The sequence below is a fragment of the Protopterus annectens genome, chromosome 3.part1, assembly GCF_019279795.1.
Source record: "Protopterus annectens isolate FY-2018-M chromosome 3.part1, PAN1.0, whole genome shotgun sequence".
Classification (NCBI taxonomy): domain Eukaryota; kingdom Metazoa; phylum Chordata; order Ceratodontiformes; family Protopteridae; genus Protopterus; species Protopterus annectens.
Genome location: NC_056732.1, coordinates 329738769 through 329765452, shown reverse-complemented (window position 1 = coordinate 329765452; position 26684 = coordinate 329738769). Strand labels below are relative to the sequence as shown.

Genomic DNA, 26684 nt, shown 5'->3' with positions numbered 1-26684 from the left:
GGTGGATTTCTTTGAGACAGTTACTCAGGCTATAGATAAGGGAAAGGAGGTACACACGGCTTACCTTGACCTTGCTAAAGCATTTGACACCATTCCAATTTAGGTATTATTGATAAGCTCACCAGCCTGGGCATAAACCCTTACGTCACAAGATGGATCACAAACTGGCTCTCAGAGATATCCCATAAAGTAAGAGTAGCGGGTTCTATGTCCGTATCCAGACCAGTAACGAGTGGTGTGCCTCAGGGCTCTGTCCTGGGGCCTCTCCTGTTTGGCATGTACTTCTCAGAAGTACAGGCAAGCACGGAAGGGCTGTGGCTGACTAAGTTTGTGGACGACAGCAAACTGGGTGCTATAATAGAGTCTCCGGCCGACATGGAGATCCTCCAGTAGGGCCTAAATGAGACTGATGCATGATGTCAAAGCCATGGTCTCAAGCTAAATGCGTAGTAATCCCCTTTGGAAAAAAACAGAGTACACGCAAACTACAACATAGGAGGTAATCCCCTGAAATCTGAAGAATAAATAAGGGATCTAGGGATCCAAGTAGATAGTCAGCTTTCCTTTGATAACCATGTTGCCAAAGTGGTTAGAAAATCCTTCTGTGACCCATCTGATCATGAAAGGGTTCGCATCAAGATCTAAGGATGTAATGGTGCCCCTCTACTCATCCCTCATCAGACCCATTATTGAGTACAATGCACCAATTGGAATGTACCTGGCTAGACATCTCCAGCAGCTGGAGAGACCACAAAGGTACCTAACCAAGAGGATTACTGGCCTCAAACAGTTGCCCTATGCAGCATGATTGAAAAAGCTAAGTCTGTTCTCTGTTGCATACCGCTTTCTCAGAGACAATCTCTGTCTAACGTACAGAGCCATGTCCAACCCAGAATTGTTGAACATGCTCCATCTTAGTAAAACCAAATCTACTTGAGCTACATCTAGGGATATAAACCTCAACACAACAATGAATAGAACATGCTGGAGGGATAGATTCCCTTCGCAGAGACTTCCCTTACTATGGAACAGGGTCCCGATCTACATAAGACAGAGCCCCTCACTATCACTCTTCAAGAGGAACCTTGATGAGTGGATGGGTAACAGAAAGTTCACACCAGGGATCACACCAACAGCACTACTAGATAGGGGCCAAGGGTACTAGCTGCTAGTACAAGGGTCTAGGGAACTACTAAAGGGGCAGTGAATACAAGACAATGTGGCTGGGCCAATATATGCCTTCAGGCAGATAGCCCAGTAATAACCTATGAACCTATATATGTGTGTATATATATATATATATATATATATATATATATATATATATATATATATATATATTTATTAACAACTATATCGACATCTCTGCATTGACAGATACCTGGTTCAAGGCTCCAGAGAGCACCCCTGCATAACCAGGCTATAATGCATACTACACCTTTCGGCCATCTAACCTGGACCGAAAAACTAAAGGTGGAGGCGTGTCCATATTCATTAAGGATATCCACACCTCCAGGCTACTTGCTCAATATAATGCATCCGAAATTATCCAAGTGTAACTAACACTGGGCAAGACTGCAATCCAGGTTGTAGCTTGTTACAGATCCCCCACCATGCCCTAGGATTCCCACTCTTCATTTCTTAAGATACTGGAAAATATTAAGGTACAACCCAATACTTTAATTATGGGCGATTTCAACTACCCCACCATCAACTGGGAAAACTACTCATGTACCAACTCATTCGCTCAATGTTTTCTGGAATTCATGAATTCTAACGCCTTGGATCAGCTTGTCCATACCTCTACCAGGGGCAGCAATATCCTGGACCTGGTCATTACCAATATGGGTAACCAGTGTTCCATGCCAAAGGTCAACTCCTCGCTGGTCAGATCTGACCATAAGCTAATCACCGTAGACATCCATAACCCACCCCCCACCCACCATTAAGGAGACCACCATCAAAAACTACTCCAAAGCCAACTTCATGCTTCTTAAGACAGAAGTGGCAAACTTCACGGCATCCATGCAGACGGAAAATAAAGGTACGACTGCTGAATCTTACACAAATGCACTGTATAAGCACATAGACGAGTGCATGGATCGTGCCATCCCCAGCAGAACCAAGACGCTATCCTCCAAAAAAAGGAAGCCAATCTGGTGGTCCCCTGCCATAAACAAACTCTACAAAAGAAGGAAGAAGCTGTTGCAAAAAAAAGAGTAAAATCCCAAGATTGGAGGAACTCCCTGGTCAGCCCCAGCAAGAAGATGAGATCCCTCATAAAATCCTCCAAAGCCAGTTATGAAAATAAAATCTCCACCGATTCCAAAGACAACCACAAAGCATTCTACAGCTATGTCAAGAATCTCAATGGCAACACTCAGATCTGCTCTGAACTACAGCACAATGGCACTAAATATACAGAACCAACCGATATTGCCAACATCCTGGCAGATAGGTTCACTGCTAACTTTACCCCCCCTCACCCTCCAAAGGGCCCATCTTAATACCAGAAGAATGCAAAGCCCCTGTAATCATAGATGAACAAGTAAAGACCGCACTCTCCAAAGCCAAGAACAGCATCCATGGGACCAGACAACATCCCAGGCTGCGTACTGCACGAACTACAGAATGAACTGGCACCCCCACCTAAGTACCATGTTCAGTCATGGTCTCACCTCAGGCTATGTGCCTACTGAATGGTGCACAGCGACGGTTATCCCACTCCACAAAGGGGGTGCCACCACAGACCCCGAAAATTACCACCCCATTTGTCTGATGAGCCTGGTCTGCAAGGCCATGGAACATATCATCTTAGAGCTTAAAAACAAATACATAGGTAATCTCCAAACCCTGGACCCTACTCAGTTTGGGTTTGTAATAGGTAGATCATGTCTACTAAACCCGATTGACTTCTTTGAAGCAGTCACTAGAACCATAGACGAGGGCAAGGTAGTGCACACAGCCTATCTCGATCTTGCCAAGGCTTTTGATACCATCCCCACCTCTGGAATTATAGATAAACTCACTAAACTAGGCATAAATCCCTGTGTCACAAGATGGGTGGCCAATTGGCTCACTGACAGAACCCACACAGTAAAAGTAGCTGACTCCCAGTCTGACTTCAGACCAGTGACGAGTGGAGTACCACAGGGTTCGGTCCTGGGTCCTCTACTGTTCTGCATCTACTTCTCTGAAGTGCAGGCCAACACAGAAGGTCTTTGGCTAACAAAGTTCACAGATGACTGCAAACTGGGAGCATTAACAGAATCACCTAATGAAGTAGACATTCTACAAAAGGGCCTCACAGAGGAAAATGCTTGGTGTCAAAGTCATGGCCTCAAGCTCAATGCCAAGAAGTGCATTGTCATCCCCTTTGGGAAAAACTTGGTACCCATGAACTACCACATAGGCGGTAGCTCACTAAACACTGAAAGTGTGCTAAGAGACCTCGGGACACAGGTGGACAGTAGTCTCTCCTTTGATAACCACATCGCCACAGTAGTCAGGAAATCCTTCTACGTGGCACACCTCATCACAAAAAGGCACTCCTCTAGAAAAAAGGAGGTCATTGTTCCTCTCTACTCATCCCTCATCAGACCCATTATAGAGCACAATGCCGCATTAGGCATGTACCTCACAAGACACCTACAGCAATTGGAAAGGCCACAGAAATACCTCACTAACAGGATTACCAGCCTCAAACAGATGCCATGGGCAGACAGTCTCAAAAAACTTCAGCTCTACTCCATCGCATATCGCCTACTCAGAGGCAAAGTCTGCCTAACATACAAAGCTATGTCAAACCCAGAACTGCTGGACATGCTACACTTAAAGAAATCCCAATCTCTCAGAACCACATACTCCAGGGACCTAAACCTTGTCACCACAATAAACAGAACATGCTGCAGGGATAGATTCCTGCCCCAGAGACTTCCCATACTCTCGAACAAACTACCCAATTCATGTCAAGCAAAGCTCCTCATTGACCCTCTTTAAGAAAAATCTTGACAACTGGATGGGAAATAGAAAATTCACCCCGGGGATCACTTCTGTGGCACTGCTCGACAGGGGCACAGGAAAATGTTCTTGGGTGGCAAAAGCCAGGGAACCTTTTTGGCTAGGCTTATATAGGCCTCAGGGCCGATAGCCTCGTACTGACCTATGAAATATCCCCTTTGTATATTTATCCTTGGGACAATAATTTGCCTTTTATCTTGACTCAATGTAAAATGGTTTGCCATTGTTTGATGGTGAATGGTACGTGCTTTGTCAATGCAGGGTGTTTGTATACATCTCTAAACATTCCACACTCCATGAATGTGGGATGCTGTCAGATGTGTTTTTGCAATCGATCTATGGCATACTTTAGTTCCAAAACTTCATACAGCCTTCTACCATGGCTTTGTTTAATAATAGATGATCATGTGCTCCATATGGTTTTATTTATTACCTTTTGTTCTATTGCCATGCTTGTTTTTTCTAAGTAACTATAAACTCTGTCTGCATCAGTTCCAGTATATAATTTATACACGGTAAGAAGGTGAGTTATTGGTCTGTAGCTCTTAGGAGGTTCACCGTTAAGGAGGAGTATGTTTTTTTCCTGTTGTTAACTGGGTTGGTATGTGTTCAGAATGAGTAGACAATTTTTACCCGAGCTAAATCATTGCGCAAAGATATTAATACCTTTAGCTAGAAGTAAGCTACTGAATCAAGACCCAGGTTTCCATTCATGAGCCTTTCTTAAATTTGTCTCAATTCCTCTGACTTTTCTTCATTCCATTTCATATCCTCTATATCAGGACATCTTACAGATTCTTTTAACTCTTCTCTCCATCATCTTTGTTATGTTCAACAGGGTCTTCATAAATGCATCTCCAGTATGTATTGATTTTTCTTTTCTTTATTTATTTGCTTTTGATTACTGGGAAGGCCCCACTGGGCAGACGCCCCTTTTCAGCACAGCTGTTTTTAAGATAATGATACTATCACTTCTGCTTCGTTTCCCAGTTCATTATAAAATCTTTTCAGGTCATCAATGAATTGCTTGTTTTGTACTTTCTCCTTGTGTTTGTCTGTATACCTACTAAGTTTTTGTGAAGGTGATAATATTTGTATTGTATTAATGGAGTTGGTGTAAGTGTAAATAACTTCAGTCCCAACCCTGCTTAGAGAGTTGACTTAAAAGTAACGAGGGGAATAATCATGAAGTGGCAAGGTCACATTTTAGTGGGAAGAAATATAGTTAAGTTTCACGTAATCTACAGTATATACCTTCCTTATGCATTATGAAAGGACTATGTTGGCTAAGGAAAGGTTACTTTTAATTTTATACCTTTCCTTTCTGATAATTTTACTTCTGTCTGTTCTTTCAAGAGCAAGTACAGTTACTCGGAGCTTCATCTTTCGGGTGGTATCTACTGCAGGGACATTCTTCAGAATAAGATAGTACTCCATTATATGGCATCTTAGCATAAACATTGTTATGAGACAGAGAGAGAGAGAGTAGAAATAAGGCTTTTGCAGCACATACATGTTTCTACCACCTATTCATACACCCAATGTTACATCAACTCCTTATTCCTTAGTATCATTTTTTCTTTTGAATTCCTGTGTGCTTTTACATGTGGCCTTCATTTGTTCTATATATGTCCCTACCTTGTGGAAAATAACTGAAAGAAGTATGGAAGGCCATGTTATCTTACAGACATAAGACAGCATCACTGGGTGTCAAAGGGGATGATTTCCCAGCATTGGGTTCTGCTGTTATTAGAACAGTTTTCCTTTACTCTGACTTTCTCACTCTGCCTCTGTTTTTCTTCTTAGTTTTTGTTAATCAAGCACGTTTTTCTGTCCCTTATCTCCCTTTGACTGTGTTTGCCCATACCTTACTTGGATAGAAGGAAGTTTCTCTGTTCACCTGTGAGAGAGGAGAGCTTTGAGCAGCCTATCTGTCCCTGGAGGAGTGGTTTCACCCCAGAAATTGGTAGTTTATTGGCCATTTTGGGCTAATTTCTAACTCTCATTTCCCTGCTATAAAACCCGCATTTGTGAGGTTTTTGCGCTTGTATACAGCTCAGCAAGCTCCTGCCTGGTGCTCTGCAGAGTTCTACAGCAGCAGAGAGACTTTGGAGTGATTAAGTATCATTTTTCTGCATTTTCTTGCTGCCTTTAGCTAATTCCACCTAAAACACCGATTATTTACAGTTTCTGTGATTTAAAAAGCTTGTTTCAGCTAAATATTTTACTGTCTGCACTTTAACAAAGTAATTTTGTGTTTAAATTACCTGTTTAACAGTTGTAGGCTACACACTAAATTGTGATAGCCATTTCTGTGCATTTTAAAGTGTTTTTTTATTGTATTTGCTTTATTTTCTGGAAAAAAAAAACAAAAAAAATATATATACTTGTTTTCCTGCCTTTCTAAGCTAGTATAGTCCAGTTTTCAGGTTAGTGCTGAATTCAGGGCTGTGTTACAAGTTTCTGTGTTTGCCCATACCTTACTTAGAGAGAAGGAAGTTTCACTGTTCACCTGTGAGAGAAGGGAGCTTTGAGCAGCCTATCTGTCCCTGGAAGAGTGGTTTCAGCCCAGAAAGTAGTAGTTTATTGGCCATTTCGGGCTAATTTCTATCTCTTTCATTTCCCTGCAATAAAATCCGCATTTGCGCAGTTCTGCACAGCAGGCAGGGCCAGTTAGCTAGGGTACAACTATTCCCGGCTCCACAAAGTCTACTGTTCAATTTTTCCCTTGGAACTAGACAACCTTTCAACTTAAGCACTCAAACCATTCACTTCTCAGCCCAGCACTTGCTCCAAACTTATAGCAAGCACTAATAAACCTTAGCACTAGACCCTCCTATACTGTAGAGAAGGACAAGGCTCTCTATTCGACCTTACCAGCCAATCAGTAAAACAGTTCACTGTACCTATCCAGGCATGTTCAAAGGGCAGTTTCAGGTATACTCTCTGGTCCAACAGGTGAATCTGGGCATTTTGAGAAAATGTTACAACTGCCTCATGTACACAGACAACCCTCTCCTCCTACCACCAAACACTAATACATGTGAGATATGCAATTATACAGCCAAACTAGAGGCTAAGCTCTCTCAACCCAAGAGTGGACCAGACAGTCAAGAGGAGAAAGGAATTACTTGCATCAGACCACCAGTCTCACATAGACCTATGAAACCAGCACCGGAAAAAAACACACATAAATACACAAAAACATAATCGGAGGCTCTAAATAAAAATCTGCAAAATCAACAGAGACCTCCAAAACAGACACTCAAGCAACCTCCACCCCCCCAATACAAACCAAGAAATACATACTTCACAAAACCAGTGGGCCACGCAATCACAGCCCTTAAGGCAAAATAACGTACCCAACACACTAATAATAAGTGACTCTATAGTCAGGCACAGTGACGTCCCACACACTAGGCTGAACAAGGAGAAGGTTACTGTTAGCTGCCTGTCAGGTGCCAGGATCCGCCACATAACACAAGCACTCAGGTCACTCCAGAACAAGTACAAATATGACTCTGTCATTGTCCATGTTGGTGTGAATGACCTGAGCCATACCTCCCTGGATTACATGAAAAGAGACATGGAAGAGCTCTCTGATCACGTAGCCCAGGCCGGTATGACCCTGACCTTCAGTAGCATCCTGCCATCACCAAGAATGATACCATGGTATAAAGATAACAGCTTCTGGTGTCATTCAAAGGGGATCCAGTGTCTGTCAGCCTGGAATGACATGCTCGACAAGCCATGCTGCTTCGCTAGAGACGGCTTGCACCTGTCACACTTAGGCTTTCCAATACTGGCCAAGGCTCTTGCCACCCCCATAGTGTCTGTTTTAGGCAAAGCTCAAAAGACAAACCCACCGCTTAAATAGCACAAGTAACAAAAAACTGAAGGTAATGCTACTCGGTGCCAGAAGTCTAAACCTCAAAATGCACGTACTCAAGGCACTCCTCAGCATGGAGAAAATTGATATATGTGCAATAACAGAAACTTAGTTTAAGGCTCCAAAGAGCACCCCAGCACTACCAGGCTACAACTCATACCATACATTTCGGCCACAATACCCGGACCGAAATACAAAAGGCGGGGGTGTATCCATATTCATCAAGGATACCCACACCTCCAGGATAGTGGCACAGCACGATGCTTCAGAGATCATCCACGTGCAATTAACAACGGGCAAAACTGCAATTCAAACAGATCACCCACCATGTCCCAGGACCCCCATTCCGCATTTCTGGAAACACTGGGAAACATAAAGGTCCTACCAAACACCCTTCTAGTGGGTGATTTCAATTACCCAAGCATTAACTGGGAGAACTACTGAAGTACTAACTCCTTTGCCCAACATTTCCTAGAATTTATAAACTCAAACACCCTGGATCAACTGGTCAACACCCCCACCAGAGATGACAACATATTGGACCTGGTCATCACCAACATGGGCGGTCAGTGTTCCACACCATAAGTCAACCTCTCGCTGGTTAGATCTGACCATAAACTAATCATTCTGGATAGCAACATTCCGCCCCCACCCCCGGTAAAAGAAACCACCATGAAAAACTATTCAAATGCAAACTTCACATTACTTAAGACCAAGGAGGAAAGTTTCAAAGTCCCCATACTAAAGGATAACGCTGTCCAAGCTGCAAAATCCTTTACTAATGCACTCTATGGGCAGCTACAAGACTGCATGGATCATGCTACCCCAAGCAAAACCAAGACTCACTCCTCCAAGAAAAGGAAACCAGTCTGGTGGACCCCTGCCATAAACAAGCTGTACAATAGAAGGAGGAAACTAGTACAGAAAAGAGTAAAATCCAAAGAAGGGATGACATCCCTGATCAGTATCAGCAAGAAACTACAATCCCGCATAAAATCATCCAAGGCTAGCTTTGAAATAAAAATTTCCAAGGATAACCACAAGGCATTCTTTAGCTATGTCAAGAATCTAAGTGGCAGTTCTCAGATCTGCTTGGAGTTAGTGCAGAATGACACAAAATACAATGAACCGACCGATATCGCCAACATCCTGGCAGACAGGTTCAGTGCAAACTTCACCCCCAAAAGGGCCCATAACCATACCAGAAGAATGTAGTGCCCCTGAAATCACAGACACTCAGATTAAAACAGCCTTCTCCAAAGCCAAAAATACAGCATCAGTGGGACCGGACGGTGTCCCAGGCTGTGTCCTACATGAGCTCAAAGATGAACTAACCCTTCACCTAAACACACTGTTCAAACTCAGACTCTCCACAGGCTATGTAACCATAAAGTGGCAAACAGCAACGGTTATTCCGCTCCACAAAGGTGGAGCCACACCAGACCCCAGGAACTTCTACCCCATAAGCCTGACTAGCTTAGTCTGCAAGGCTATAGGTACATAGGTACATAGGTTAGACTAAGCTAACTGCCCTTGCAAGCCATTGTAAGCCTAGCCAATTATCCCTTGTGAGACTCAAACCCTGCACTTTGTGTTTGTAAGGCAAACACCTTAACCATTAGGCCACCCTCCTCATCATGGATCTCATTAACAGAGACATTGGGAACCTCCAAACACCGGACCCTACCCAGTTCGGCTTTTTAAGGGCAGATAATACCTCCTAAACCTGGTGGACTTCTTTGAGACAGTTACCATAGCTATAGACAAGGGAAAGGTGGTCCACACAGCCTACCTAGACCTCGCAAAGGCCTTCAACACCATTCCCCATTCTGGTATTATAGACAAGCTCACCAGCCTGAACATAAACCCCTATGTCACGAGATGGGTTGCCAACTGGCTCATGGACAAAACCCACACTGTAAGAGTTGCGGGAGCTATGTCCGACTGTAAACTGGTTACAAGTGGCGTTCCCCAGGGATCAGTCCTAGGACCCCTCAGGTTTGGCATATACTTCTCAGAGGTACAGACAAGCACAGGAGGTCTATGGCTGACCAAGTTCACAGACGACTGCAAACTAGGGGCTATAATTGACTCTCCGTCTGACACAGACATCCTCCAAAAGGGTCTCACTGAGACAGATAACTGGTGTCAAAACCATGGCCTCAAGCTAAATGCCAAAAAGTGCATAGTCATCCCCTTTGGAAAAAACAAAGTACCCACAAACTACCACATAGGTGGTAGCCTCCTAAATACGGAAGACATAATAAGGGATCTGGGGACCCAAGTAGATAGTAATCTCTCCTGTGATAATCACAGTGCCAAAGTGGAGAGAAAATCCTTCTATGTGGCCCACCTAATCACAAAAGGGTTTGCATCCAGATCAAAAGAGGTCATTGTGCCCCTCTACGCATCACTCATCAGACCCATCATAGAGTACAACACCCAATTTGGGATGTACTATACAAGACACCTGCAACAGCTGGAAAGACCACAGACGTACCTCACCAAGAAGATCTCTGGCCTCAAACAGATGCCCTATGCAGCTCGAATGAAGAAACTCCAGCTGTACTCAGTTGCATACCGCCTGCTCAGAGGTGATCTATACCTGACATACAAGGCCATGTCCAACCCAGAATTGATGGACATGCTCCACCTAAAGAAAACCATATCCCCTCGAGCCACACAATCTAGGGATCTAAACCTCACCACAACAATAAATAGGACGTGCTGGAGGGAAAGATTCCCATCCCAGAGACTTCCCGTGCTCTGGAACAGGATTCCTGTCTACATTAGGCAGAACTCCTCACTAACACTCTTCAAGAGAAGCCTTGATGAGTGGATGGGAAACGGAAAGTTTTCCCGGGGATCACTTCAATGGCTGTGCTGGACAGAGGCACAGGGAACTCATCTAAGGGGGTGGCGAAACCCAACACATTCCGGCTAGGCTTATAAATGCCATCGGGCAGATAGGCTAGTACCTACCTATGAACCTATGAAAACAGCACTGACATCTAGGAACAAAATTCAAGCTATAAACCAATTTGTTCTTCCTGTCTTAACCTACAGTTTTGGAGTGACTGAGTGGCCCCAAAACGTGTTGGATAGATTAGATAGGAAAAACAAGAAGGATGCTTCATGCTGACCAAATGATTTATAAAAATCAGTGCATACCAAGATTATATATTTCCTGTTTTGAAGGAGGGATTGGCCTCCGTGAAATTGATTATATGTACAGAGCTGCAATCGTGGGACTCCACACATATCTGCTGACCTCACAAGACCCAAACATAGTGAAAGTTTTGAAACATGAGGAGAATAAATCTAAGATGACTTCTCTGCTTAATTTAGCAGAAGCATACTGGCATCAAGCAGGAATGGAAATCAAACCAGAAGTGGATAAAAACCAGGCAGCAACTGAATGTGCCAAAAAACAAAAGAAAGAATATAAGGTGAAGGACAAGATGAGAAGGTAAGAAATGTGGAAACTGCATAAATATAGTTGCAAGTATAGAAAATTTCTGGAAGAACCTCATGTTGATCAGGACAGAACGTAGGAATGGTTAAGGAGAGGCGAATTCAAACCAATAGATGAAAGGTTAATATTGGCAACCCAAGATAGTGGGCTACGTACACATTGGTTTACAAAGTCCATTTAACATGTGGGAGAAAGAGACAAATGTAGGTTCTGTAAAACCGAATTAGAAACAGGTACACACCTTGCTGCTGGCTGTGACATACTAATGGCAGAAGGATGAATGTGGCAAGATTGTTGCACTGGGGATTGTGCAAATATTATGGTATTGAAGTGTCTGAAAAACACTGGAAACATTAGCCACAAAGCATCATAGAAAAATGAAGTTTATATCACATGGGACCACCCATTACCAACAGTTCAAAAGATAGATGCTAGAAAACCAGATATAGTGGTTCAAGAAAAGAAGGCAAGAGTAGCATTGATCATTGAAATCGACACACCCAGTGACTACAGTGTCTTGTGTACAGAGAGAGACAAAGTCATAAAATATCAGGATCTGCACGCAGAAACGAGAGCAATGTGGAAGAAAGACACCCAGACAGTTCCAATAGTAGTAAGAGCAACGGGTCTTATAAAAAATAATGCACAATCGTATTTAGATGTTACCAGTCCATGTAACTCCATATGAATTGCAGAAGGAATCATTACTCGGCACATTGCGGGTGCTCTGAAGAACACTTTTGGCCAACATCAAAGATTGAAACAATACTAATTTCATGAACTTTAATCGTACTTTGACTTAAGAATGGGGTCCATTCCCATCATGGTATTAGAAACCCAAAAGACTTGGAGAAATTAAATAAAGAATGATACAGAGGTAGGCTTTATCAGGGAACATCCTTGCTATTAGTGAGTTTGGATGCTGAAATATATTGGACAGTATCTGCTAGGACAAGTGAAAGAAAACAATGAGGGGTTTTGGTCTTCCAGACAGCCTAACTCATCTAGTCACAAGACTCTATACAGGTTCTTCAGCTAGTGTAAAACCATATGAATTTCCTTAAGATAGACTGCATTTATGGAGGTGGATTAGGCAGGGATGTTATCTCTCCTGTTTACTGTTTGATTTGTACTTGGAACCTTTAGCTAAGAAAATAAGGGATTCTCATTTAATGGGATACAACTTGTATGGACACCACACAATGTCTTTATTTATAAATGGTATAATCACAAACATGATAGACTGGAGAAGGGACTTTTTTTTTTTTTTGCTCCTCAACTTTAGCAGCACCAGACATCATACAGCTTTGCTCTGAGGACATGACAATATTGAATAATTGGGTGTGTGAATTTAAAAAAAAAACTGATAATGTGGTAAAGTAAACCTGGGAAGAAATAAAAACAAAACAATTCAGAAGCAAGAAACATAGAAACTACAAACATTGGATCCCGGTTGTAAAATACATGTGGTCAAAATGTTTATTGTTTCTCTAATACAATATATAAAGTCAAGTTTACTTTTAACAACCAAAAGAGAAGTCATGAAAGATTCTTAATAAAGAACTGAGTTTATGGGACAGTAAAAGACCATGAGTGAAATGGGACAAGTTAATTCTGTCAAGTGAACATGAGGGATGAGGAATACCAAATGTAAAGGGCTATTTTAGGGCCATTAGACATGAAGGGGATATGGCTTACTGGAGAAGATGGACTAAAAGAGCCAAGACACTGGAAGCAGACCATCTCAGCAGAAAAGCAGTCAGTAAAGTGTGTAAAAGTACAATGTGGGTAACATCTGAGAGACTTTTAGCCTATTAGGGGTTGTTAGCAGAATATAATCAAAGTGAATAGGAAAAGGTTGAACAAAATTAAATGTCAAAAAGTTACATTTTTACTTGAACACAGAACAGGAAAGGTAAATTTCTAATGAACAATCAACAAAAAGCAATGTCTTTCATCTTTTCCCGGTTAGAGGTGGCCACAGGGCATCACTGGTCCGCAGATTGATTGGCAGTGGAGTTTTTATGGTGTCAAGTTTCCAGCATAGCGAGCAACATTCACAGAAGGCACACACACACAAGGACTTACATTCATGTCTTTAAAACTCACTCGACCTCAGGGAGAACATGTAGACACCACACAAAAGGCGCACCAGCCAAGAATCGAACTGGAGAACCTCTTCCTGTGAGATGACAACGCTAACCACTGCAACACCACAGCCACCCGATGAACAATCAGCAGAGGATATAAAATATTGCACCACTACAACAACCAGGCTGAGGATTTAAAAAGGAACTTGGTTAACAGAATAAACCTGCAAATTACTATTCAGCAATGGCAAGAATCTGTGAGGCTCTTAAACATGCAACAAAATCAAGACAATTAAGAGTATTTGCCTGGAAGTGTTTACATGAGTAATTTTATACACCTAGCAAATTACAAAAATATTTCTACACTAGGAAGATAAGTATTGGAGCTATAAGAGAAGATTGGGAGCATATATTTGGTCCTGCAGGAAACTAAATGAATTCAAGCAAGAACTACAAAATGTTAGAAAAGGCAGCAGCATGGCATCACTCCCCTGGCTGGAAAACCATACTCGACAAATACTGACTCCCTTCTGTTACAAAAATAAATTGCATGATTTAGCACTTTCATCCACTTGGGACTTCATCATAATCTACCAAACATTTAAATCCCTCAGTATTGAAAATTCAGTCTCTGACTAATCCCAGGACAAAATCAAGTCATGCAAAAAAAACAAACTCATTATGTAATACTTTCCCCAATCAACAATGTTTCAAGTTAGGACACTATTAAACATTTCAACTCAATACAAATATATGTTTAAAAACATTAAGTAACATGAAGTACCCAACCCCCATAAACAACAAACCACAATCCCTTTATGCAGCAACTAGAGTTTTGCTGCTTTTTAACTAAAAGGCAACTGAAATGTCGTCATATACAACAGGGGTTGGTGAGCATCCAACCTGACTTGCCAACTCATCTCACATTTCAGCAGTGCTGACCACATCCAACCTTGCCCATCCCCCCACCACACAGGATTCCTGCTCATTTTTTCTATTACCACAAAGTTAAAATCTTTCAAATTCAAACACACACACTTACCATGCTAGGGCATTAGATGTCTCCTTCCTACTAATATCTCTTGCATGCTTATATATCCTTTTTCATACACACTGCTCCATTTTTCGAACACAGTAAGCAGGATACATGTCACAATCACTAGGTAGCCAATTCTGGAAGCTGCACAGGTAAAGATGCCCTTTACTGTTAATATCCCATAGCCTTTGCTGCTTCCTGCTAGAATAAAGCAGCACTGCCTAGACACACCCAGTCTTCTTGTAACCATTAATCCCTTCTTAATCTCATCCCTTGGTAGTCGTTCTAACAGACCTTTAGAATTTTGGGCTCTAGCTAGCGCCCGATTTCTATCAGTAGCTCGGGTAACTGATGGAGAGACAAAGAAGGATGAATGCGCCTGTCCTAGGTGAGAGGCCACTCATCAATGACACTCCCTATGGATGAAGCATGGCTTAAAGAGGAGAGCTGCAATTAGATGCAGTTGACAAATGTGTGTGTGGGGGGGCAGGGAAAGAATTTCACAGACAAAGACACAGATGACTGAGCTACCAGGGTGGCCTTGAAATCCAAGACTGGACTGAGCAATGCTGGAGTAGTCTGGGAGGGATGGGAGGATAGCTTGTGGACCTGGGGCACTGGGAGTGGTAGGATGAAAACAGACAAAAATTGGTTTACTCTCTATACATTCAGCCACTTCAGGTAAAAATTTCAAGGTGTCCCAATGTTTTTAATAATTGACTTCATCTTAGCCATCTGACTAGTATGTTTAACACTCACTGATTTTTAAAAATTCTTTTCAACATTCAGCAAAACCTTTGGAAACAAAGCCCACTTCCCAAAAATGGCATATGGACCCCAACATGACTTTTCAGAAGTACCTCCTCATAAATGTTCTGAGCAAAGTCATCTGGGTACCCCCTCTTCTGGATTATATTCTTCAGAATTTCTGCCTCACTTATAAATTTTCTGTCTCAGGGATCATCCTTGCAAGACGGACAAACTGCCCTTTGACAAGTCTTTTTCTGCCTTCTTAGATGCTTGCTAGTGAAATGGAGGTATGAATTAGAAAAGGGCTCCTTTCTATTATATACTGAATGCAAATCTCCCTTTTTATAAATAAGAGTATTTAGTAATTCTCAATTCTCACATCTAAATGCTTGCTTGCTTGTGCCTTTCGGCTTTTCCCGGTTAGGTAATGCATGGAAATCTTATCAAACTGATATGTAAACCTCAAAAACCTCACAGCGGAATTAACGTCATCTAAAAATTTCTGCAATTCAGCCACACTGCCATGCCACATAATCCAAATGTCATCAAGGAAGCAAAACCAAATATTCCACTTTCTTGAAAACTGTGTGTTAAACACAAAATAATTCTCCCAATATCCCATAATAATATTGGTATAGTGCCTACTGCAATTTAAAGGAAATATCCTTTACTAAAACACATGAAATTACCCAAAATGGCTTCCATGAACTCACACATCATTATTTCCTCATTACCAATACATGCTGACTCGCTCGGTGTTTCTCTTAGCACATTCAACACTTAAATTGCAAGAAATGACTGAAAAGAGTTTATTACATCAATGGTGAACAACATCCCAATATAATTATAAAGATTTGTGGTTAGAAAGCTTAAAAAATTCTAGGAGTTCATCAGTAAATGCAAAAAGGATGCCAATACAGGTTTTAGAATGACACCCACATACACTGCCAAGGGCCATGTCTTAGAGCCTCTTGTGTCTACAGCTGGACAAAATGGAGGGTTCTTAGCATATTTGAATAATTTTGGAAATCCAAAAATTGTGGGTACTGTTGGGTGCTTCACATACAACGTCTGGAATACATCTAAAGAAAGTCTCTCCTGCATTATGAAATCCTTTAGCATCACATCAATTTTATAATGAGAAATATTAACCTCATTCATTGAGACAACTGAATATGTACATGTCCACATCATTTAAAAGTTCAAGCATTTTTTTCACTATGCTGAAAATTGTGGATAAGTACCATCCCATCTCTTTGTACTGTTTCATAAATCCGACAGTACCATCATCAGCTAGTTTTCTCAAAAGCATATGTTCCCCCTTTGTCATATTCAGGGGGGGGGCATATTTATTGTTTTTCAAACAAAAATCTCTTACATCTTTCTCCACTGCTTGACAACCAGTAGTGGGGATCCTACAAAATGACATGGAGACTCTTGCAATTTGTGCCAAGTCTGGCATGCCCTACTCAGCATGCTATGGCCATAGCTCTTACCTGGACTAGTAGTTTAGAAAATTAATGGATGGATATCTTATAAAAAGGAGGATTCGTTTAGCCCAAAAAGCAACAACAACATTACAGTCTTCTAACATTAAAAGCCATGCCAACATTAAAGAGAGAAAAGTGAACTTAAGATCTTCAGCATGTAAGCAGAACTAGATCAAAGCTACAACATGCAGCCTTTTGCCATGCACTGACTGTACCCTTACTTATACCTCATCAAGTTTTATTACTCACATGTGCATATATCTTAGTGAAGTGCAGTACAAATAAGAAAACATTCATAGTAAACGGACATGTAAAATGAAGTACAGGGGATTATTACAGAAATCAGTCAGTAAACTTCTAATTCTGCTTGAAGTACTTACTTGTTTAATGAGCGATGAAAGAATTCATAGGACATTAGCTGTGGTGAAAAAGTTTTTCCTGGGTGCGTTCTACAGGTTGCTCTGAATAAACACTGAACAGCACCATGGGCCATAGTACAGAAATTCATCTTGAAAAGTCACACCCTGAAAGAAAATTCAATAGCAATTTTAGCATAAATAAAAAACATTTCTGGAAATCATTACTGCTTGCAAAGTACAGATGCACAAGTACCACTGACCTGTAATAGTAGATGTTCGTAGAACACTCTGTTGTACTGGCACATGGGTAGTATTGCCCTGCTACCCTCCCTCTGGCAGTCTGTCAAAGCTCAGAACTCCTCTCACTGCCTACCTGTGAGGGTGAAGAACCGATCACCTGGCAGGACCAGGACAGCCCTTCACACTCACAGACAGGACCTTTTCAGTTTTATGGATCCAACAGGAAGAGCAGATTAAACATAAGCATTGTGAACACCTGCTGTTCCATAACAAATGCCCAACACACACATCAAAAATTGTTAATGAACCAAACTCAACAGCACCTCCTACAACTAACTATATACATCCAACAAAAAGGGGGATGGGAAGGAGGGTACTGCCAGTAACGCAGTCCTGTTCTACTACATTTACTGTTACAGCTATATGGAACATATGCAGCTGTACTATGTTCAGCAAACACACTGCATTACTGGTGAGTCGGTAGATTCTCAAAGCTTAACCAACCCAGGAGGAAGGATAAGGGTACAGGCGCATCTGGTGAGCAGTCCTCACAAAGCCTGCACTGGATCCAGAAAAGCATCCAGTTTGTAGTACTTCATGATGGTTAGAGGACCAAGTTGCTGCCTCTAGAATACTTCTCGATCCACTCCTTTCCAAAATGTCACTAATGAGAAAAAGGCTCTTGTGAAAAATATCTTAACGTTACCTGGATTTGCCTCACCATGGTGGGTGTAACAAAAAAATAATACTAATGGGCAATCCACGATCAGTGACTTGCTTAGAGACAGGCTGGCCTTTCTTAGCTCCAGAAAAGGAAATAAAAAGCTTTTCAGCCTTCCTAAAGGGCGTTGTTTTGTCAAGATAGTACCTGAGCTGCCTGTGCACATCCACTGTATAAAGTAATGTCTAACCCTTATTCTTTGGTTCTAGAAAGAACACAGGAAGATTAAAAGACTGATATAAAGTGAAGACTGAAACAACTTCCAGCCTGAAGAAAGGTAATAAGTTTTCTTTGAGAACTAATCCTTCCTTTATTGTTAAATAAAAGAAGAAATAGTTCTCAAAGAAAACATATCACTATGGAAAATGAGAAAGGGTTGACTCACTATAAGAGCTTGCAACTCAGATACTCTTCTTGCAGAGGTCAAAGCAATCAGTAAAACTGTTTTCCATGTTAACAACCTCAAATCAGCCAAATGAACAGGTTCAAAGGGAACAACTATTAGCTTCTATAACACAAAATTAAGATCCAAAGGTCAGGACTCAGGTTTACTTGGAGGCCTCTTATGCAAAACCCCTTTCAAGAACATTTTGATATGAGACTGAATTGAAAGAGGAAGCTCCATGGGCAGGCATGCTGAAATATCCAACAAATAAACCTTGACAGAAGAATAAGAAGAGCCTTAGGACAGTAACTCACTTAAATAGTGTAAAACCAACGAACAAGAACAACAAACCCTGAATGGGTGCCGATTATGTTGTTGGAACCAACTAGAAAACATTTTCCATTTGCTAATATATGATTTTCTAGCACCAGGCATTCTTGCGTCCATTAGTACTTGCAAGATGTCCTCAGTAAACAGGTGCCTAAAAGGAAATAAGACCTTATCATCCAGGCAGTCATTTGAAGATGACTGATGTTGGGGTGTACTAAACACCCCTGTTCTTGTGCGAGTAGATTCAGTCTGTGAGGAAGCTTGAGGTAATTGCCCCTGGCCATTTCAAAAAGAAGGGAGAAAAATGTGTCTGGGTCAGAAGGGGAATCACCACAATGATCCTGGTGGATTCCTTCTGAATCTTCAGAAATATGCTGGATAACAGTGGAAGTATGTGAAAACACATACAGGAACATTCCTTTCCAAAGAAAAGAAAATCAATCCGTCTTCCAAGCCTTCTTGCATGGAGTCTTGGAATGGAATCTTGCCAGTTGATTGTCCAGAGAGGAGGCAAAGATGTGTACTTGAGGAAGTCCCCACAGATGGATCAAATCTTGGAATCCCCCTGATCTAGTTTCCATTTGTCTGCCCTGGTCCTACTCATCTTCTCTGCCTCACAATTTTGCTCTGATAGAATGTAGGATGCCTGTAGAGTGAGATTGTGCTGTGACACTATATCCCAAGCGAACATGGTTAGTCTGCAAAGGGGGGTACAACCTGGTTCCCCCTTGCTTAATGTTGTACCACATGGCTGTGGGATTGTCTGTAACCATGTGAAAAGGTCTGAGTACCAAATATGGTTCAGAGGTGAGTGCCTTGATCAGGACAAGCATCCCCTTGACATTTATGTGCTTGCATCTGTCCTTGGTGTCCCACACCTCCTGCACTTTTGTTCCTCCTGAAACTGCTCCCCAAGCAAAGTCTGACGCATGTATGGTGACTGACTGCTTTAGAGCAGGGAGGGAGAAAAGGAGACATGCATTTAAGGATATCTGTGGTCTCCAGTAAATGATTTCTTTTCTGACAAATCCCACCACTGGGATTTGAAAAGATAATGGGTGTTGATGCTGGGAACACTGATATTTCAGGCATCACAGTATCTTCCTCAAGAGGAGTGGTGCCATGGGTATCATGAGAATCATAGATGTCATGAGACCCAAAATCCTGAGCCATTCACGGGATGTGTCCAAAGTCTGAGTGAAAAGCCTTAGAAACAGATCTAAATAAAGATCATTTGTTTCCCTGTGGAAGAAAAGCTCTTTGAAATGAGGTGTCTAATTGACATTCCAAGAACACAATCCAGTGTGAAGGAGTCAAGAAAGACTTTTGAATGATCTCTTGGAATCCCAGTTTGTGTAACCGATCTCTCCCTAAACACAGATTCCTGATAGTTTGAAAAAGATTCTGCAAAGGTAAGCAAGTTGTCTAAATATGGAAAAGCATGGATACCCAGTAGTATGCACTAAGCTATAACTGGCGCTAAACCCTTTGTGAACACTCTGTGCAATGGATAGTCCAAAGGGTAAGGCAGAGAACCAATAATGTCATCCAGACATACAAACCCTTAAGAATCATCTGAAGTCTGGATGAATAGGGATGTTATGGTAACCGTCTTTTAAGCCTAGTGTTACCAGGAAACCTGAAAGAGGAAGAAGATGAGGTAACAGGTTGTGAAGTGACATCACTTTGAATTTTGGCACTATCATAAACGGGTTTAGGAAAGAAAGATCCAGAACTGGTCTCCAAGCCTTTTCATTCTTTAGCACTAAGAATATCCTTGAATAAAACTCCTTCCCCACCCCTGGGAATGAGGAAATGGTTTTATCACTCCTTGGGACAGCATTTGATGAAGGAACAGGTAAAAACAAAAGAGTCTGATCTGGAGGATGAAGAATGACCCGCTGGAAAAGAGGAATTTCCTGCCACTGCCATCTGTAACATTGATGAATGATTTTCAGACCCATTTGTATGATACAATTTATTGACAGAGAAAACAAATGGAGAGGAACACTTTCTAAAAGAAGAAAACAGGTGGCAGGCTGGGAGAGGGGCACAAGATCTCTTGAAATGTCATTCAGACTTGTTGGACTGCCCTTGGTTTTGGGAGGTTCAAGACTTATTTTGGAACCCCCCCCTAGCCATTTCTTCTTAAAAGTCTGCTTACCTGAATTTTGTTGTGACTGTTTATTCTGTTTTTATTTTCAAATTATATGAGGAGATATAATGGACAAATTGAAAAAGGAGGGCTGAAAAATCGTAACAGACTCCCTGGATCAGCTTGCCCCTTTCATCATACATTTTGATCACCTCTGCAGCAGAGGGCCAAACACTAAATCTCTATCCAAGAGAAAATTTAAAATATTTTTATCAACATCTGGGAGGTTTAGAGACTGCAGCCATGGAAACCTCCTTAAAACAGTACCTGTGGCCACAGTCCTGGAAGAAGAATCAATAGGCATACACCGCAAACAATGAGCAGCGACCTGTGCAACAGAAGAAACTAAGTTATTTAAAGCAGATTTTTCCTCATAAAAACAAACTACAGATAAAGCACTCTTCATACTTTTAAAAAATGAAGAACAAGCACAAACCAAACCAGAAATAAAGAAACCAAGTGAAGTAGCTGGATTGGACCCACTCACAATTAAAAATAGATGAAAGACTCTGTTGTAGTAAATGAAATCCACTTTATTCACTCCACAAAAACACATGAACTGTTCACCAAGGATAAGCGCTTTCGTCTAGAAGATCTAGACTTCATCAGATAACTTATCACAAATGGGAACTTCCTTGTATACAAGCACAACAGGAAATTATATAAGCAATAAAACAATTAGAGAAGCAAATTAATTTGAAGTAATACAAGCACAATGTTAGTAGTCCTGGTAGTGAATGCATACAAGTGATAACCTGATTTCAAAAACACACATACAAACACACAACTCCCTAATAAATACAAAATAAATGCTAAATGACAATGTCATAAATATGTATATCAAAAACATATGCATAAAAATATAAATATATATAAACATGTATATAAAATGTTTAAAATGGAAATGTAAAAGGCTGTTTTATACAATGGATACTATTAAGTTAAATACATAAATAAATACTGAAATAAATACTGGTGAGGTAGATTTACCTCTCTAATGCTTTTAATTTCAGAATAGGGCTAATAGTAATGTGCTCATTAAGATCTGGCCAGTTACCTGCATTTAAACGCAACTGCCAATATAATTCTCTTTTTTCCAAAAATAATGACCAAGCCCCCCCTCTTATGTCAGTGCTAATACTATCTATAATAAAAAATTTAAACTTGTGATTAATGTTCTCCATTATATGCTTACTTAGGGCATTGGTTGCTTTTTTATTTTTAATATCATATAGATGTTCGTGTATACGTTTTTTAAACTTTCGGTCAGTCTTGCAAAGGTAATAACAAGAACAGACAGTGCACATAGCACAATAAATAACTTCCTCCGTGCCACAGTTATATTTCTGGTTAATCCTAATCTCTACAATGTTTATGTAAAATGAGTTCCACTCTTACGTATCTGCAGTAGTTACATCTACCACATTTATTCATAAAACCAGACCTGTGGTTGGAATAGATATTACTAGTCTCAAATATATTTTTCAAGTTCTTATCTCTTCTGTATACTATGGTGGGTTGTAATCCTATTAAAGGTCTAATGCTCTTCTCATGTCTAAGGATGGACCAATTTTTTACTAACATGTTTCTTAGCATAAAACTATCTGGTGTAAAAATAGTGATAAAGAAAGTTTTAAAATCTCTACTTTCTTCAATTGTAATATTGTGTAGGTAGAGGCAACATGAAAAGGAGATACTGACTCTTCACCAGAGTCATGGAGGTAATGGGGAAGGGAGTAACCGAACTCCAAAAGCAAATAAGGTCAGTAAATTTCTTCCGCAATTTAGAGGGGAATAATTTTGATAGTTTCATTCATATGTTTGAGAGGGTAAGCAAACAGTATGACCAAGGGCTCTGGGTACGGTTCCTGACCCCCTTACTCCATGGTAAAGGTGTAACTGTTCTTTCCAAACTGTCTGACCATGATTGTTTAAATTATAATGTTGTAAAGAAATGTTTGCTAGAATTTTTAAGCTAACACCTGAAGCTTACAGGAAAAATTTTGTGAGCATAGACGCAAGGCAGATGAAAGTGTGTGTGAATATGTTGCTGAACTAAGCACTTATTTTCATAGATGGGTGAGTGGATGTCAGGTCACCACTTTCTAAGGGCTGGCAAAGCTTTTGGTGAGGGAACAAGCCCTTAGCACTTTGCCTGAGGACATGAGAATCTGGTTACTGATAGACAATGGCTTACTGTAGACGAGTTGGGGAAGAAGGGAGACCTACACATAGCAAGCAGGGCATCCCTGCACAGGAATGGGACACCCAGTGCTGCTCATGGGTCTAAGGGAACCCATGGTGGGCAGTCCAGACTGCCCCAACAGAATCCACCAGTAGCAGGGGAAGCCACTAGTCCAGGCACATGGCAGGGACCTAGGGTTAAATGTTTTAAATGCAACCAGTGGGGCCATGTAGCATATAGATGTTAATGGAGGCAAGGTGGGGAACAAAAGGTGGGAGAGCCAGTAAGTGGGAATGACAAAATGCCAACAGTAGGTTGTCTTGAGACAATAAGGGTACCAAACTACCACCCTGCAGATGTCCTGATAGGGACTGATTCTGATAATGCAGTACCATGTGTTCATGCAGTTGCACGAAGTCAGATTTGGAGACAAACATGTGGGTCTGGTAGCCTGGGGGAGACCCAGACAGACCACACACTTGTAGACAGGACTGGTGAGGTGGTTACTTCAGGGAGGGAGCTACCCTGTAGCAGTGAGACTGAAGGTGAGCCACAGCTGCTTGTGGGTACTGACGTTCCCTTGGACAGAGTGACTGCAAGGGCAGAGGTGAGTAGTAGTACCCAGGCTGACAGTGAGAAACACTGCTGTCAGAGGATACCAGACTTCCTGTGGAAGGGGAGCTGGGAAAGGTCACAAAGAGAGAGTTGAGAAAGACTCAGCTCTCAGACCCTACATTACATGGTCTTTGGGAGGTAAGCTAGTGAGGCACCTGATTCTCAAGGGAAGCAGGAATCAGTATACTGGGACTACATTTGAACACTCTGGGGGCTGTAGTGAGCCCAAAGGGCAGTGCTCGGAATTGGTAGTGACTGGCTCCCAGCCAGAAGCGCAAGTGTTATGTAGCTTCCTGCATTTCCTATATGGCATTCTACATAGGGAAAACTACTAGAAAATTGAGGGAACGTATGGCAGAACACACAAGAGATATAAAAAATAAGAAAACCACTAATGCTCTCTATGTCCATTTTACCAAATGCACTAATTAAAAAAATATATATTCTTTATTATAACGTCCAAATGAATAATCGTGGGGGGGGATACAAAAACTATGTTGGAATATAAAGAACTGGCATGGCAACTAAGATTGAATGCCATGGCTAGCCCTGGTATTAATGAAGCTTGTTTTATTAGCAGTGTATTGAAGCTAAGAGCACAGTTAACATAGTGGCTTCAACACTGCTAATATAAAACTATGTCTTTGTTATAAGGTATCCATAGACCTGACAACATGCAAGGCTTTAAACTGTAAATTTTCATAATTTTTTTTCTCAGAATGAATTTTTTATGATATGGTATATGTCTTTAAGCAGTTATATTAGATAAGGGTCACCTGTGTTTGATTTTCCTTATTTAAGAATTGAGTGATGTGCTGTTTTCAGCTCTGATGATGCCCTATGTTTATGGTGGGTGAAAGCGCTCAGTTCATTGTGTTCCACAATAAAGAGTTTATGCTTTTACAAACAGCAATTTTGGACTTATTTGGAGGTGACAAGCACTTAGTCAGCCTGACTCTACAGATTGCAGAGGTGATTTTTTTGTTTTCTCTGGTGAATTTGTTGTTTCTTTACCACGTTTGGTGGAGATGGGTTCCCAAAAGAAATACTGACTGACAGAGGTGCCAATTTCATGTCAGACCTGCTGACTTGTCTGTGGAAGTACTGTGGGGTGAAGCACCTAAAGACCACCCCCTACCATCTCCAGACTAATGGTCTTGTTGAGAGGTTAAACTCTACACTCAAGTCCATGCTACAGGCATTTGCAGACCAGTTTAAGAGGGATTGGGACAAATATTTGCCCCATCTGTTGTTTGTTTACAGAGAGATTCCCCAGGAGTCCACAGGTTTTCCACCTTTGAGTTGTTGTATGGGCATAGGGTGAGGGGACCTCTAGATTTAATTCAAAACGAGTGGGAGGGTAAGTGTGAAGCCCACAAGGAGTCTGTTGTGGCATATGTCCTAAACCTAAGGACAAAGCTCAGGGAACTCATGGGCTTGGCCCAGGAGAACCTAGCAGAAGCCCAACAGCAGAAAAAGGCCTGGTATGACAGGAATGCTCGAGCTAGAGAGTATGCTGTATGACAGCAGATAATGGTTCTCATTCCTGTAAGAAACAACAAGCTGCAGGCAGCTTGGGAGGAACCCTACAAGGTGGTAAGGAAGGTCAGTGATGTTAACTACATGGTAGAACTGCTAGGCAGGAGGAGGAGGTAGGGGCACAAATTGTACCATGTTAACATGATGAAACCTTACCACAATAGGGAGGCCCTTGTGCTGAGTATTTGCAGTGGATTGCAGGAGGAGTCTGAGAGAGATCTGGTGACTGATCTCCTCAGTAAGGCTCAGACTGACACCTCAATGGAAGGGGTAGCAATGTCCCAGCAGCTATCTCCTACCTAGGTTTGAGAAATCCAAGCAGTGTTACAGATGTTTGGGGGCATGTTCACTGGGAAACCAGGGTGCACCCACCTGGTGCAGTACCATGTGGATACAGGACCCCAAAGGCCTATTAGGCAGGCCCCTTATAGGGTGCCTGAGAGAGTCAAATAGACTCTGAGGGAGGAGATACAGAAATGTTGGAACTAGGGGTAATTCAGGAGTCTAGCAGTCCCTGGGCCTCCCCAGTGGTGCAGGTACCAAAGAAGGATGGCACCACCAGGTTCTGTGTGAACTACAGGAAATTAAATAGTCACACAGAGTCAGATGCTTACCCCATGCCTAGGACAGATTAAGCCCTACAGCAGCTGGATGGGGCTAAGTATCTTACCGCCATTGATCTTACCAATGGTTATTGGCAGGTGCCCCTGACTCCCAGTGCTAGATAGAGGTCAGCCTTTGTGACTCCTTTTGGCTTGCAGGAGTCCATAAAGATGCCTTTTGGGATGAAAAATGCCCTAGTGACTTTCCAGAGGCTGGTAGATCATATCCTAGCAGGAGTAGGAGATTTTGCCCTTGCTTACCTAAATGATATTGCCATCTACAACCATTCCAGGCAAGAGCACCTTCAGCATGTCAGGGAGGTGTTGGGCAGACTACAGAGGGCAGGGTTGACCATTAAGCCCAGCAAACGTCAGGTGGGTATGGCAGATGTCTCCTACCTAGGACACAGACAGGAAGTGGTAAGATCAGGCCAGAACCTGCCAAAGTGAAAGGCATGTCCTGCACCTGTTACCAAAAAGCAGGTGACGGCATTTTTAGGGACAGCAGGATACTACAGAAAGTTTGTTCCCAATTATAATACCATAGCTGCTCCCCTTACAGACCTGACGAGGAAAAACAGGCCAGACAAGGTAGTGTGGACCCCAGCATGTGAACAGGCATTCCAGAAGCTTAAAGAAACTTTGGGAGGACCCCCTGTATTAGCCAGTCCAGATTACAGCAAATAATTTGTTGTGCTGGTGGATGCTTCAAACCATGGAGTGGGGGCTGTACTTAGCCAGATTTCTTCAGAGGGAGAAGAGCACCCAGTGATTTATCTCAGTCGTAGGCTCCAACCCAAGGA

At 41.8% G+C, this 26684-nt stretch overlaps 1 protein-coding gene across 1 annotated transcript in view; it reads right to left on the bottom strand.

Moving 5' to 3' along the window:
• Window positions 1-26684, bottom strand: part of OXNAD1 (oxidoreductase NAD binding domain containing 1) — a 369327-nt gene that overhangs the window by 232890 nt on the left and 109753 nt on the right. The window contains exon 2 of the mRNA XM_044066774.1: window positions 17131-17274. Coding sequence (XP_043922709.1) covers window positions 17131-17258 — 128 coding nt within the window. The 5' untranslated portion in view covers window positions 17259-17274. The remainder of the gene's footprint in view (window positions 1-17130; window positions 17275-26684) is intronic.